At 41.3% G+C, this 15,918-nt stretch overlaps 1 protein-coding gene across 5 annotated transcripts in view; it reads right to left on the minus strand.

Moving 5' to 3' along the window:
* Positions 1–1,201: 1,201 nt before the first annotated feature.
* The window catches only part of LOC138796696 (RING finger protein 24), a 63,712-nt gene continuing 48,995 nt past the window's right edge, over positions 1,202–15,918 (minus strand). For all 5 annotated transcript variants that reach the window (XM_069976337.1, XM_069976335.1, XM_069976333.1 and 2 more), the window contains exons 3-6: positions 6,747–6,789; positions 6,586–6,627; positions 6,291–6,370; positions 1,202–4,947 (exon numbers count right to left, since the gene is read on the minus strand). In XM_069976337.1, the coding sequence (XP_069832438.1) occupies positions 4,809–4,947; positions 6,291–6,370; positions 6,586–6,627; positions 6,747–6,789 (304 nt within the window). In that variant the 3' untranslated portion in view covers positions 1,202–4,808. The remainder of the gene's footprint in view (positions 4,948–6,290; positions 6,371–6,585; positions 6,628–6,746; positions 6,790–15,918) is intronic.

The following is a 15,918-nucleotide window of genomic DNA, read 5'->3' on the forward strand; positions in this document are numbered from 1 at the left end:
CAGTTCGTCAAGTCCATTCAACAGTAGTGGTCGTTCATCCAGCCCAGTCTAGTAGAAATATACTGAACATATCCATGCCAAATACAAATAATATCACTCCCTATGGACAATAATATGGATATTCATGTCAGTATATGTCACCACTATTGATATGCAGCTTGAATGTCACATATGGGAGGCTGCAACTATAGTCACAAGTCATTGGGGGGGGGGGGGGGGGTTACAAACTTGGCACAACATCTTATACTCCTCACTACTGTAATACTCCACAATTCATCTAGGAAACCGTTATATTCTTGTGGGCTATGGCAATTCTAACATAACATTTCCAATGACAAGGCCTTATAATGAACTACTATTCAGGGTATGACATATTAATATCTATTTTCTATACATGAAGGTGCCATTTGCTTAGAATAACTGTAGCACAACCATGACAGCCAGCATTGTCACAAAGAACTAACAAAAGCATTGAAAGGCTATGGAGAGCACCTACATTTTTCGATGGCTTCAGCCTACAAAATGGCTGCTACCATTGTGAGACTCACTGATGAGGCTATATAAGTTTTTATGGGTAATTCACGGTATGAAAATATCGTTTGCTTGTACAAATGCAGAGTCGCTAAAAATTTGAAAATTTTCAACAATTCATTACGGCCATTTAAAGTGGTGGTGGCCATCTTGCATGGTAGATCTCAGACAATCCATTAAATCAATATACTGTTTCGGAAGCGTGCTTATGTAACTAGCTTCTAATACATAGGGGAGGTTTATCAAACATGGTGTAAAGTGAAACTGGCTCAGTTGCCCCTAGCAACCAATCAGATTCCACCTTTCATTCCTCACAGACTCTTTGGAAAAAGAAAGGTGGAATCTGATGCTCAGTTGCCCCTAGCAACCAATCAGATTCCACCTTTCTTTTTCCAAAGAGTCTGTGAGGAATGAAAGGTGGAATCTGATTGGTTGCTAGGGGCAACTGAGCCAGTCTCACTTTACACCATGTTTCATAAATCTCCCCCATAGTTCATAGGTTTTTGTTTTACATCAAAAGATGGCTACCTTGTCTATTTAAAGCGGGGATGGGGAACCTTCGGCCCTCTAGCTGTTGCAAAACTACAATTCCCATCAGGCCTGGACAGCCAAAGCTAAAACTTTGGCTGTCCAGGCCTGATGGGAATTGTAGTTTTGCAACAGCTGGAGGGCCGAAGGTTCCCCATTCCTGATTTAAAGGGATAAAAATGTAAATTTGACCAAATTGTCAGAATTTATTAACACCATAATTCCAGGAAGCAAACATATGACTCAAATTGGGTACTGGCACCATGGGGCTAAAAAATCCGACATGAAATTATATGGGGAGCAAATATCATATAATAAGACCATGATACCATGAATACACTATACACATTTCATTCTAAAGCAATAGCCCTTGTAGGCAGGTATAAAAACACGGCTATTTAGTCATATAGGCGTGACTATGAATATACCGGTACACGATACTTCTGACCAATCACCACGACCGATATAGGAAGCTAAAAATAACTGACAATTGTTTTTAAATCATCAAGGGCAATTCTGCTATAACTAGTTTCTTGACATGGCGGATTATCTACCATAGGATTATCGATAAAAGAATAGATTGTATTCACGGCGTATAGACAATGCAAAATTAGGCAAATTAGAATTTTTTTAAGGAAACATTAAACTCTATACAGCAAAGCAATTGTGCAATGTCCACTAGAAGTGCTCACAATTTAGGCACGTTATGAAAAAAAATGGAAATACTTCATTCTGAACGCCGTACACGAGACTTCTAAGCCAGTCGAACACCTAACACAATCACAACAAATCTCCCGGAAAAAAATCTAATTTTCAATTTTATTCTAAAATAACTTGAAGAAGAATCTTCTGTTGTTTTAGACTTCTGCAGGACCTTCTGATTAAGGCTATGTTCACACTACGTAAAACTACGGCCGTTGTTGCAGATGGCAACAACGGCCGTAGTTTTTGCGGGGTGGAACAATGCCTTAGTTTCAATGGGATCCCGGCTGGAGCGTATACACATGGTATGCGCTCCGGCCGGGATCCCGTACGGGGACGGAAATAACTGACATGTCTTGTCTCCAGTTCAGGTTTGGTGGTTTGCAGTTAAGCTCCATTCACTTCAATGGAACAGAGTTGCAAAATCTGCACCCAAATTGGAGGCAAGAGTGGTGCTGTCTCTAGAAGAAAGTGGCCATGTTTTTTTCAAATTTTGGATAACCCCTTTAAATATCTATATATTCAAATTATCTTTTCTCCAAAAGGAACAAAGCCGACTCTCTAGTGCCCCTTATTGTAGGTAGCCACCTGATTAGTCAATGTCCAATCTGTCTAACAGCCTTGAAGCATGACTAGGGCACTAGTCAGACCCAATTTGCACATTTCTTTTACCCAGGAAGCATTGCATGGCCTGTAACACCCTCTACATGAGTTGGTGGTCTCCACAAAGTAGAGGGAGCACCCCCTCAGATCTAAACTTCTACAGAAGAACAATTTCAGAGCATGAATACTACGCATGATACTAGGCCGCTGATATTAACACCACATTGATTGGTTGATATTGGCAATTTTTAGGATGCCTGGACGCACCAACACCATGCTTATATCTCGATAGTAGCTACATAAAAAGTGAGGTCATGCTGTAAGTACATCCAATACTAATCATGAATTACATCCTGTAAAAGCTGCACTCATTAGACACTGAACAGTTAGGGAACACTAAGATTTCAGCTCTGAAGCATGCAGAATTCTAAATTTAACTATGAAGTATAACACAGGCTTTAATTCAGGTTTACTACAAGATAGTTATCAAAGTATTCAGTAACTCTAATAGCAGAATAGTGAGTGCAGCTCTGGAGTATAATGCAGGATGTAATGCAATACATTTGCTTTACAGTAAAACCAACCTTTCAGCCCAGTCATAAAACTATGAATGCTCGTAAAACCGTTCTTTATCAGATTATTATTACAATCCGGCTTGTCTCAAAAAAAAAAAAAAGAAAAAAAGGAACACATAACCGCCACATCTGGATAAACCTTTGGCGCCAGATAAAGTAAGGCGTTTGGCTCAGAGATTGGAGGCTGTTTCCTGGCTGTAAGGTTTCTGAAGAAAAATAGTTCAACGAACAACATTTAAAGATGGTGGAGGAAGAAAACTTGTGCCCCCACCTTGTGGGAGGGGCCTAAATATAAGGGGGTAAATGTAAAGTCATGTGATCAGGTGGTGCGCCTATACCATGATCTCTATAGGTAAAGAATTAGAGAGAAGTGGCTGCTGTCGTCCTATTCACTGGTCGGGTGTGTTATTTAATTTTAGGAAATTACTAAGTATATACTGTGAGATTTCAGCTCTGAGGATCAATGAATTGTGAATGGCGCGCACGGTCGTTTCCTTCTTAAATCGTAAAGCTGATACGAACTTCAACTAGCAACACATCCCTGCCTACAGAGGTGACTATCTCTCCACCACTCCAAGCATTTGTAAACATCACGGTAGTCACCTTCTTTTCTCCCCCCCCACCATTTCCCAATGATCCATGGAAAAGTAGACGCCAACCTACCAGACATTTGGGTGGTTCCTGACTTGATCACCACAGTAATTCTATAGCACCTGGTCTCCAATCTCTAATCTTTTTTAAGTGCTCTAGTTTCTATACAGTGAAGGCCAACGCCATGACCAATCCGGCCACTAAATTATCACATGCAATTTGGATTATGGATCATCAATTTTTTGTAGAACCTAGAAACAAAAAATTGTCAAATCTACATTTTTCCACCTTCTAAAATAAAATAAAAAATAATCACGTGTTCTATATCATCATGATGACCGTCTTCTGGTACGAAGAATGCAATGACCTAAGCGTTTTCATGCATGGTGCCCAACATCTTGTAGAAGAACTCGCAGATCTAGGTTAACGCCCCTTGTGAATTATATAAACGTGAACACTTGTGGCTGTAGGACCGAGGTCTCATTGGAAAGGAAGTGTTGTCATAGGTTGTAACTTCGATAACTTAGCATGGGAATAAGATATGAAACAATGGTCTTCACAATTTTAAACGGTGAAATGGGCTTCCTAGTAGATCACCGTGGAGTTCCCCTTTAAATATGGTATACAGTATGTAAGACATGTAACAGCCTTGAGTCATAGTGAATGGAATGCAGACATTTTGGGCTATGCCAATATCCAGGAGGATAAATCCTGGCAGGACCCTGTGACCCAACACATTGGTCAAAGCTGACAAAATGGCTGCATGCCGACGATGGGTACACTTCAAGACAACCACATAAGCTCATACTTAAGACATTTTGGATAGAAGCGGGTTTACAGATAGCGGCAGGTGTGTACAGGGTGTGGTCTCGGTTTACGGTAAGCAGGTTGCATAGTGCAGCAAAACTCCATCTCTTCGGTACCATCTCTTCCCTTTGTGTATGGCCAGTAGTGCCACTTCCGGCCCTGGCACAGTGAAACTTCCAGTAAAGATTTACATATAAAATGTTAAAAAAAAAAACAAAGTTGCAAAAGTCTCAGTGAAATCTTGTAAAGTGCTCGTCCAAGGCCTAATACTGCTGCCAAGTTCCCTTGTATCTCCCCTGCATGGAGGCAGGAGATGAAAGTGCTTTGGTTGCTACAGAGTCCACATATCCATGTCGGAGAATCCATCAGCTGCCCACCAGGATTCTGGGATCTGCCCCAAAGAAGCGGGGTAGGGCCATGTGATTTGTGGCTTCTCGTACAGGCGAACCGTGATGACGTCCTGGCTGTAAACTATACAATGTTCTCTGCTCCGGGCAATGGGCCCTGTGGAAGGCTGGGCTCCTGGTTACTGTGAAGCTGCGCCAACTGCAGGACGGGCATGTTACACAGGGGGCACACCTTCCGCACTTCCAACCATTTAATGAGGCATCTGGAATAAGAAAGTCAGGATCAGTATAGGATAAGTAATTGTGCAGAATAGTGAGGGCAGCTCTGGAGTATAATACAGAATATAACACAGGATCAGTAATGTATGTACACAGTGACCCTACCAGCAGAATAGTGAGGGCAGCTCTGGGGTATAATACAGGCTGTAGCCCAGGATCAGTACAGGATAAGTAATGTATGTATGTATGTACATAGTGACTCCACCTGCAGAATAGTGAGTGCAGCTCTGGAGTATAATACAGGATGGAACTCAGGATCAGTACAGGATAGGTTATGTATCTACACAGTGACCCCATCAGCAGAATAGCATACCTCCCAACTTTTGCAAAGAGGGACATGTGCGCCGCGGTCCCCATAGCCACGCCCCCATAGCGACCCTCTATAGCCACTCCCCTACAGTCACCACATGCTGCTGACTGAATAGTGCCCTATACAGTATCCAATCCCCCCAAAAATGCCCTATGTAGTATCCAATCCCCCATATAGTGCCCCACATAGTATCCAATCCCCCACATAGTGCCCCACAGAGTATTCAATCCCCCACAGAGTATTCAATCCCCCACAGAGTATTCAATCCCCCACAGAGTATTCAATCCCCCACATAGTGCCCCACACAGTATCCAATGCCCCCATATAGTGCCCCACACAGTATCCAATGCCCCCATATAGTGCCCCACATAGTAGCCAATGCCCCCATATAGTGCCCCACATAGTAGCCAATCCCCCCATATAGTGCCCCACATAGTAGCCAATCCCCATATAGTAGCCAATCCCCCATATAGTGCCCACATAGTAGCCAATTCCCCATATAGTGCCCCACATAGTAGCCAATCCCCCATATAGCGCCCCACATAGTAGCCAATCCCCCCATTTGTGTGGCCCGACCAGAAAAACAATAAACCAGTAACTCACCTGTCCGCCGGTCCCAGCAGCTCCTCTCCTGTCATCCTCCGGGGCGGGCAGCGGGGTACCGAGTCACTGACTGTACCGGAAGTAATTCATGATGGAGGCTGCAGGTCACTTCCGGCACAGTCAGTGTCTGTATACCCCGCTGCCCACCCCGGAGGATGACGGGAGTGCGCGCTCTTCCGGGAGAGGAGCTGCTGGGGCCGGCGGACAGGTGAGTTACTGGGTTTATTGTTTTTTCGGTGGGGCCACATATAATGCGGGACACTGGGCGCCGTTCCGGGACCGCGGGACAGCACCCCGAAAACGGTACTGGCCCGCGGAATCCGGGACAATTGGGAGGTATGGAATAGTGAGTGTAATATAGGAGGTAATGGCAGCGATTTATAATCCTGAGTACAATGGATGATTATTACTTACTTCCTGTGAAAGGCATGCTTGCAGGGACATATACCCAGCTCATCCTTGGGCTTGAATTCTTCTAGGCAAACAGCACAAATCTACAAGAAGATGAAAGGACAATTACATTACGTCGGCAGACACAATGAGGAGACTGACAATGGGAATTAACGTAGGAAATTCCTGGTAAACTCGTAAATTCCATGAAGAAGAATTGTACGATTATTATTGTTGGTTTTCTTCTCTATTCAGGAATAAAGTCAGACATAAAATGCTATAATAGAATAGAATAGTTACATACATAGTAGATACTAACCTCATAAAGATTCAGCTCTTTTACTTTTTCTTTCAAAATAACCTAAAAAGAAAATATTTTTAAAAAAATTACAAAAACAGAAATGTAACATCATACATACATAGAAAAAATGCAGAAATTCAGAAACGGGGTACAGCCCATTAACCATCTTCCAGTCTCACCTGTTTATATGCGTACAGCTCCTTACGTGTCTGATGTCTCAACCTGTAGAGGGCGATAAGAAGAACGGGCAGATGAGAAACACATGAACTACTAACAAGAGTCTCATTCATCCAACATGTACACCATGCAGGTCGCCAAGAAATTAAAGGTTTTTGTTGATTTTTCCATCTGCTGCTGATCTATGTATGTGAGGCCATAAACTTATAAAAGTAAGCATAGTGGTCACCCCAGCAGCACAGAGGATTTCAGGGGACAATGTCACAATATGACTGGACACTGAAATTCCTACTGTCAGCACAGAGTATTTAAAGTAGACTCGTGTGCGGTAGTAAATGACCGCAGATAATATGGTCTGGTTAATGACATTAGCCGGACCCCCCACCCCCCATTGTGTGTGTGTGTGAACAATACTAAACATTAATTTCAATAGCATTTCCATAGCAACCAGTCATTATAGAGAAGAACATTGTGGAATTTACCTCCATTATAAGAACCTTTAATGTCTCGGAGTTCAAAACACAGAAATCTTTAAAACAGGCAGCACAGTCTAAAAGGAAAAAGCCCTTTGTAAAATGCATGACATTCATAGCAATGCATTATCGTCAGAAAAGAAGAAGAAAAATTTTTTAAATATTGTATGGCTTCAGGGGAAGTGGGAGGGAGCACTTAAATGTCAAAAATATTTTAAAAAATAATTAAAAAAAAAAAAAAAAAAAGAATCGCAATTATACTTAATAAAAGAAAGACATTACTTCAGGTCCTGAAGGTGGATCAGGAACTGTAATGGGCTCCACACCCGCCCCACATCTGTAGTTGTCAGTCTCAGGCCAGTTTCTGATCTGTATTTATCCTACTAAAGGAGTTTTCAATACCTAGGAATATACACTACTACATGATCACTCCAAGAACCAAAAGGGACACCCCTCCATTTTTGAGGCAAGAAGTGGGGGTATACAATCCACAATCCACACTACAGTTATTTAAGTGCACTTTAAGGCAACAGCTTTTCTCTCAAAAACCTGTATAAATGTATGCTTAACTTGAACTAGCATGCATGTAGTCTCAATTGGAGGAGAAAAGTAACACTGTGTCAGACACTTTTGAAAGAAAGAAAACATAAAAAAAAAAATAACATACAAACTGTACATTACTTATAGCCCTGTGTGGAATAGGAACAGTAATGGGCTCCACAACCGCCCCACATATATAGTTGTCTTTGCTAGATCGATCTTTCATCAGTGCTTGTTCTACATATTATTGCTGTAGCTGCCTGTAAACCTGTATATACAGTAAATACTACAACATGATCACTTTAAGGAGTGAAGATGCACTTCTCATTTTTGCAACAAGGAGTTGTACCTATACAATATACAGGCAGATCTGATCAGGGAACATCCGGCACAATGGGTAGCCAGCAGCTTTCCTTTCGACTATTCATAGACATGTATGCTTAGCCAAACACGTGTCCTCAAAGGTTTGAGAAGGGAAAGGAAAGCAAGATGATGCAAGACACCTTTGCAGCATATTGGGCAGAAGGATATTCAACACACTCAACCATTTGCTCCTGACATCTGCTGGAGAAGAGTTATGGCACCCAGCTATAGATGGTTGGCCAACTCCCCTCAAAATCTGTGGGTTTGTCTGTCATTCATCTAACGTTTATGGCCACTTTTTGGCTGTGGATAGCGTTCAGCTAACTTGCCGAACTCTTTGCAAAGAAAACATGAATACAGACCATGGCCTATATCCTGGCAGCCCTAGAACAGTATCCAACTACTCCAGACCCAGGAATCAAATGTCTTACGATTGGGCTTGGAGGGTGTTGCCAAAACCAGACAGTTCAGCAAGTTCGCACTTGCACTGTAGAGGAAGCTTGTGTCTCATGAACAGGTCAACATGGAGGTATAGACAACAATTTTTGGCTTCCTATCTTGTACCTAAAACCAGCAATTCTGTAAGGGAGTTGATAAATGACTGTAGTTTCTAATGGAGTTAAGTGAATCTACAATAAGATTTGCTGAGCTCAAAACTATTCATTTAGTCATGTAAGAGTCGTTCTGCTTTCCAAGTGTTTCGATTCCCCAGAGTAGTCTGGAACAAGGCTCTGGACTGTGTCATTCCAGACATCTCAGGGGAATTGGAACGGCTTTTACATGGCTAAATTAATTAAAGACCGATTTATTAGATACTGTACTGTAGATTCGCTCAACGCTAGTTTGTTATAGCAGATTACAGGAATTGTGCTCTGGATTATTGCCTTGTCTTGGGCTACTCCTTAGGCTTCTGGTCTTCTATAGACAAATCTAAGGGCACAATTAAAAGGAGGAAGCAAGCTCCGACCTGTCCGACCAGCGATCGCTTCCTCCTCGTTTCCTGCTTGCTGCCTGTGCTATGACATGCACAGACAAGCAGGAGGAGTGGAGGTGGGACCATGGGGAGCTGTGGGAGGGGCTGCCTGGTTGATCACCTGATTTTTCAATCTGTTGAAAGACCACGATCAGCAAACATCATGCATGTAAGCTGATCGTGGTCTTTTAAGAAGCGCTATACTAAACGATTGTCGGACGGAACAGCTGGTTAACGGCCAAGTACAGCCGATAATCGTTTGGTGTAATAGGGTGCTAATAGTGGGGCCACAGGAACATTAGGGTCCTGGTAATTTAGTTTTTTTTTTTTTCAAAGGTTCCTCCATTGGCTCCTAAAATGGCCTTAGAATCATCCTCATATCCTTCTTGGTTAGTCTCTCTTTATATACAAATCACTAGTTCACTTTCTACCCTACCTTTGCCCACTAGTGATTTTCACACAGTTCATGAATACAAGGAAATCAGTACTAACTCAATTATTTGTGTACATCTTGTTTTTCTGAGCAAACACTACAAGAATGTACATAAAGTCAGCTGTAACAACAGAAGTCCTTGCAGTAAGAGGTTATCCTCACAGAGAGATTTCCAATACATTTATTTTCTTAAGTTCCTTCCACTATTTATTAACAGTCCAGTTTTTGTGCTGCCCATTTGGATTGGAGGATTCCGAGGCTCCTCAGGGGTGTTCCTTAGTGGAATGGGGTGTAGCTTAAGCACTGCTTCATTTGAGAACCATATATGGCAAGACATTCTAACATTGTTTGAAGAGTTTCTACCAGTGACTTTTTTACATACCAGTAATGTTTACTACTACTAAGTCTACAGAGGTCACCAAGATTTCCATAGACTGATGCGACAGCAACAGGACACTGACTGCAGTGACTTATGTCCCTTTGATCTCATTGCCACTGCCAGCAATACTTTATAGGGACCCTTGCTTTACCCTCCTCCTGACATTTGGTTCATGAATTAGGAAGTAGTGTTGAGCGGACTTGCCGAACTGTTCGGCTTTGGCAATCTTCTCCGTACGTTCAACAATTGATCCCGGCAGCTAGAGAAGTTGGATGCTGCCCTAGGGATGCCAGGAATACATGTTTTCCAGGACTCCCTAGGGCAGCATTCAACATCTCCAACATTCAAAGAATGCTGCCGAACCTGAACGGTTCGACAAGTCTGCTCAACACTACTAGGAAGCTCAGCATGAACCCTGCTATTCCTTCTGTTCAAATAGGAACAGGTCCTGATAAAGAACTGGGATCAGCTACAATAGCGGACACTGCCCATGGACAAGGGTCGTGCTATTTCTGGAGGAATGGAATATCCTTTTTTCTATTCTTACGCAACCCTTTTATGAAAAACATTTGTATTTTACAGCTGGTCCTGGACACACAAGGGGTAGGCTGGAGGTAAACAGGGAATATTGACTTTCTTCTATATGAGCCGTGCCCTCCCGCCGTTCCCTTTCAGTTTTGTGAGATGTTTATTATTCTTCGGCTAAATGCTCGCAACGTCTTAAAAGAAAGAGAAACTGATACAAAGCAGCACCCCGCTATGGCTCAGCTGCTGCAAAGTGGAAGAAGGCTACCAAAATAAACATGCTAAACTATGGGAAGAAGAAACAGCTTGGGACTGTGTTTTCTAGAAAAACTATAGATCTCATTCTGGGAAAAACAGATGACAAACAAGGTGGCTGCAGGCAGCCTGTGTTATATCACTTCATAGATAAATTTACCCTATAGGAGCATGTGGGAACAGAAACAATTGTTTTATTGTTTGCAGGTCCGGCTAGGGGCCAGGGCACCAAAAATATTTTTTTTCTATTTTTTTTGTAATTTAAACTAATATAATGCATTCATTCAATACAATAGTGTCCAAATACTATGCAGCACATAATACTCCATTAAAAGGCCCATATAATACTGTATACCGTCCCTGGGACACGGGGAAGGGGGCCATTCACATACATAACATACATTAAAAAGTTGTATAACTTTGTAATGTGTGTTATTTTGTGAATAATTGTTTAGCGCCGCACTACCCCTTTAAACCAAAGCAAAAACGTCCCATAAGAAATCATAGAAACGCAGACAATTGGTTCCACACCCCAAAAATAATGATTTTTTATTCGGAATAACATGTAAGACAAATGAAACAAACATTCAGAAACAGCAGAATATGTGATATTATAAGTTACTGTACAGTATAGCAATCAGTATGTGGTGTATAATGTATAGTAAGGGCATAAACCTGAAAAACAGCAGCGGTTTGTAGATACAGAATGGAACTGCAGATCCACATAATGGAGAGGATGGGAAACACAAGGGCGGAGAGAGACTGCGGGGAGCATGAAGGAATGAGCAGGGCAGATGTGGGTACATACATGCAGCGCTCTCTGTCCGGGGAGAGAGGGGTTACAGCTATGGAGAGATTATCTCCACAGCCCTGTCCCCTAACCTGTGAGTCCCAGTGCTTAAGGGAATGCACTAGTTTGCCACCCACCGATTCTATGTGTATATATACATTATATATATATATATATATATATATATATATATATATATATATGTATATAATATTGAAAACCAAACCAAAGCTATCTTTTGTTAGCGGCTTAATTACCAGAGAATGCAGGTTAATCAAAACTAAAATTACAAGTGGGGGCGCTGTTTCAATAAACACTATAAAAAAACTGCTTCCTCCAGCAGTGGTGAAAAGTGGTATTGCAGCTGAAAAAAAAAAAGATTTAGGCTGGGTTCACACTACGTATATTTCAGTCAGTACTGCGGTCCTTATATTGCAACCAAAACCAGGAGTGGATTGAAAACACAGAAAGGCTCTGTTCACACAATGTTGAAATTGAGTGGATGGCCGCCATTTAATGGCAAATATTTGCTGTTATTTTAAAACAACGGCTGTTATATTGAAATAATGTCCGTTATTTACTGTTATATGGTAGATGAAGTGTCGGATCCTCGGGGTAGGCGGGGACCACAGGAGCCAGAATGACGGCGCTTCACGGCTTCAGGTTTAATGAAGTAAAACGATGAATTTTAATGGTCTCATAAACAACATGTTTCGAGGCATAAATTGCCCCTTTGTCAAGTAGGAGAGACATAGTGTATCATAGGCAGAGGGTCCTTTATATATATGCCAAAGTATCTGTTGGGCAGGAAATTGTAAAAAAGGTGCCGCCCCCTGGGGTCAGAGGTGACTGAAACAGATCAAATCAAATGCTAACAATATACACTTGAATACAACATGATTACATTTGTTAAAAGTAAAAAAGACTCTTATGTGCATACAATCACGATTTCTATTATTTAAAATAAAATAAGATAAAAGTGACATCACAGAGGTCCGTATCACATGTTCATTTTTTTGGTGGTGATTTTGAATAAACTTTATTGTGTGCCACTTTTTTCTTTGTTGGTAGAGACATAACTTTATTTATAAAACAAATGATAAAAATCACATAATCGGTTTTTTTTTGTTTTTTTTTTGGGGGGGGGGGGTTTGAATAAACTTTATTGTGTGCACTTTTTTCTTTGTTTATGTGCACTTTTTTCTTTGTTTATAGTGGCATAACTTTATAAAAAAAAAAAAAATTTAAACATGTCTAATTAATATAAATATACATGAGGTACATGTGTGCCTATGATAATGGGTAACCATAGATTAAGCTAAATAGGCTAAATGAGCTGGATAGGACTGAGTTAAAACTTTATTATGGATAGGTGTAAGGTGGTGTAAGGTGAAAGGATATTATGGCTGAGAGAATATATTAAAGGTTGATTTCGAAAGCTTCATTCAGGCCATTAGGAGACAATGTATCCAGTTTAAAGATCCAAAACATCTCGCATCTCTTTAATTTCTGGAATCGATTCGAAGCATCTGCGGGTATATGATCAATTGGGCAGATTTTGAAACCAGAGAAATCATTGCTGTGGTGTATGGAAGCGTGTCTTGATACACTATGTTTCATAAACCCTGTGTTTACATTATGACGATGTTTATTGATTCTTGTTCTCAGGGGCATTATAGTTCTCATTATATACTGAAGTCCACAGGGGCAGGTGAGTAAGTATACTACAAAATCTGTTGCACAAGTTAAGTGATGTTTTATAGGAAATTTTTCTTTAGTGATTTTACTGGAGAATTGGTTTGTACATATGATGTTCTCACAGCACTTACATCTAGGGTTATCGCATTTGTTGGTTTCATAAATGAAAAACAAACGATCATGTGATTTTTATCATTTGTTTTATAAATAAAGTTATGCCCCTACAAACAAAGAAAAAAGTGCACACAATAAAGTTTATTCAAAACCACAAAAAAAAAAAAAAAAAAACTGATCAAGTGATTTTTATCATTTGTCTTATAAATAAAGTTATGTCTCTACCAACAAAGAAAAAAGTGGCACACAATAAAGTTTATTCAAAATCACCACCAAAAAAATTAACATGTGATACGGACCTCTGTGATGTCACTTTTATCTTATTTTATTTTAAATAATAGAAATCGTGATTGTATGCACATAAGAGTCTTTTTTACTTTTAACAAATGTAATCATGTTGTATTCAAGTGTATATTGTTAGCATTTGATTTGATCTGTTTAAGTCACCTCTGACCCCAGGGGGCGGCACCTTTTTTACAATTTCCTGCCAAACAGATACTTTGGCATATATATAAAGGACCCTCTGCCTATGATACACTATGTCTCTTCTACTTGACAAAGGGGCAATTTATGCCTTGAAACGCGTTGTTTATGAGACCATTAACCCTTTGAGGACCAGGCCCAAAATGACCCAGTGGACCGTGCAAATTTTGATCTTAGTGCTTTCGTTTTTCCCTCCTCCCCTTCTAAGAGCTCCAGCACTCTCAGTTTTCTATCTACAAGCCATGTAAGTGCTTGTTTTTTACAGGAATAGTTGTACTGTGTAATGGCGTCATTCATTTTACCATAACATGTACGATGGAATTCCAAATATATTATTTATGAAGATATAAATTGGTGAAATCGTAAGAAAGAATGCAATATGGTAACGTTTGGGGGGTTCCTGTGTCTACGTAATGCACTATATGGTAACAGCGACATGACACTATTATTCTATAGGTCAGTCCGAACACAACCATATGCAGGTTACACAGATTCTCTAATGTTATATATATATTTTTTTATGAAATCCTTTTTTTTGGCAATTAAATATTAATAAAATGGGCCTATTGTGACGCTTATAACGGTTTTATTTTTTCACCTATGGGGCTGTATGGGGTGTCATTTTTTCCGCCATGATCTCTAGTTTTTATTAATACTATATTTGTGAAGATCGGACGTTTTGATCACTTTTTATTGATTTTTTTTTAATATATAATGTAACATAAAATCGGTAATCCGCGCACTTTTTTTCCCTCTTTTCGTGTACGCCGTTTACCGGTCGCAATGACGCTTGTTATATTTTAATAGATCTGACAATTACGCACACTATGGTATATATGTTTATCTATTTATTCATTTTTATATGTTTTATTTATATAATGGGAAAGGGGGGTGATTTTGACTTTTATTGGGGGAGGGGCTTTGGGGTAGTGTAATAGTGTTTTGAACTTTTTTTTTTTTACACTTTTGAAGTCCCTTTGGGGGACTTTTACATAGATTACTTTGATTTATACACTGATGAATGCTATGCCATAGGCATAGCATTGATCAGTGTTATCGGCGATCTGCTCATTGAGCCTGCCTGTGCAGGCTTAGTGTAGCAGATCGCCGATCGGACCGCATGGAGGCAGGTAAGAGACCTCCAGCAGTCCGTTTCAACGATCGGGACCCCCGCAGTCACACTGCGGGGGTCCCGATCGGTAAGTGACAGGGGACTCCCCCTGTCACTTACACTTAAACGCCGCGGTCGCGCCGCTGCAGCGTGTTATTGCCGGTGAGGTCCCGGCTGCTCACTGCAGCCGGCCCCCACCTCCTCCTTCATAGCGGGAATAACACCCATGACGTAAGGTTACGTCATGGGTCGTCTGGGGACAGACTTCCATGACGTAACCCTACGTCCAGGGTCGTCTAGGGGTTAAAATTCATCGTTTTACTTCATTAAACCTGAAGCCGTGAAGCGCCGTCATTCTGGCTCCTGTGGTCCCCGCCTACCCCGAGGATCCGACACTTCATCTACCATTCTCCATTCCCTGATCTCCTGGCTTGGGATCTCGGCATCTACCCTTGGAGCCTGGCTGCTACGGCTACTACCTCTCTCTTCACTGCATACAGGTGTTGTGTTCTTAGCACAACACCATCAGGTGAGCAGTTTATTATCAGCTTGTTCGACCTACAATCTGTTGTTTACGTTATCACCCTATGGCGCCCTTTCCACTTTTTTAGCCCTACTCCTTTACTGTTATATGGCGGCCATCCACTCAATTTCACCATTGTGTGAACAGATTCTTTCTGTGTTTTTAATCCACTCCTGGTTTTGGTTGCAACATGAGGACCACAATACCGACTGAAATATACGTAGTGTGAACCCAGCCTAAAAGTGACTGTACCACCAGGCCCAGGCTGAAGCACTGGAAGCGGGCCGACCCACCCTTAGTGGGAAGAAACTCCAGCCACTCTATGACGTGACTCCATTAGAATCAATAGAACCCGATCATAGAGGGGCTAGGGTTTCCTCCCACTAAGGGTGGGTCGGCCCGCCTCCAGTGCTTCAGCCTGGGCCTGGTGGTACAGTCACTTTAAAGGGGTTATCCAGCGCTACAAAAACATGGCCACTTTCCCCCTACTGTTGTCTCCAGTTTGGGTGGGGTT

The sequence above is a fragment of the Dendropsophus ebraccatus genome, chromosome 7 (assembly GCF_027789765.1).
Source record: "Dendropsophus ebraccatus isolate aDenEbr1 chromosome 7, aDenEbr1.pat, whole genome shotgun sequence".
Classification (NCBI taxonomy): Eukaryota; Metazoa; Chordata; class Amphibia; order Anura; family Hylidae; genus Dendropsophus; species Dendropsophus ebraccatus.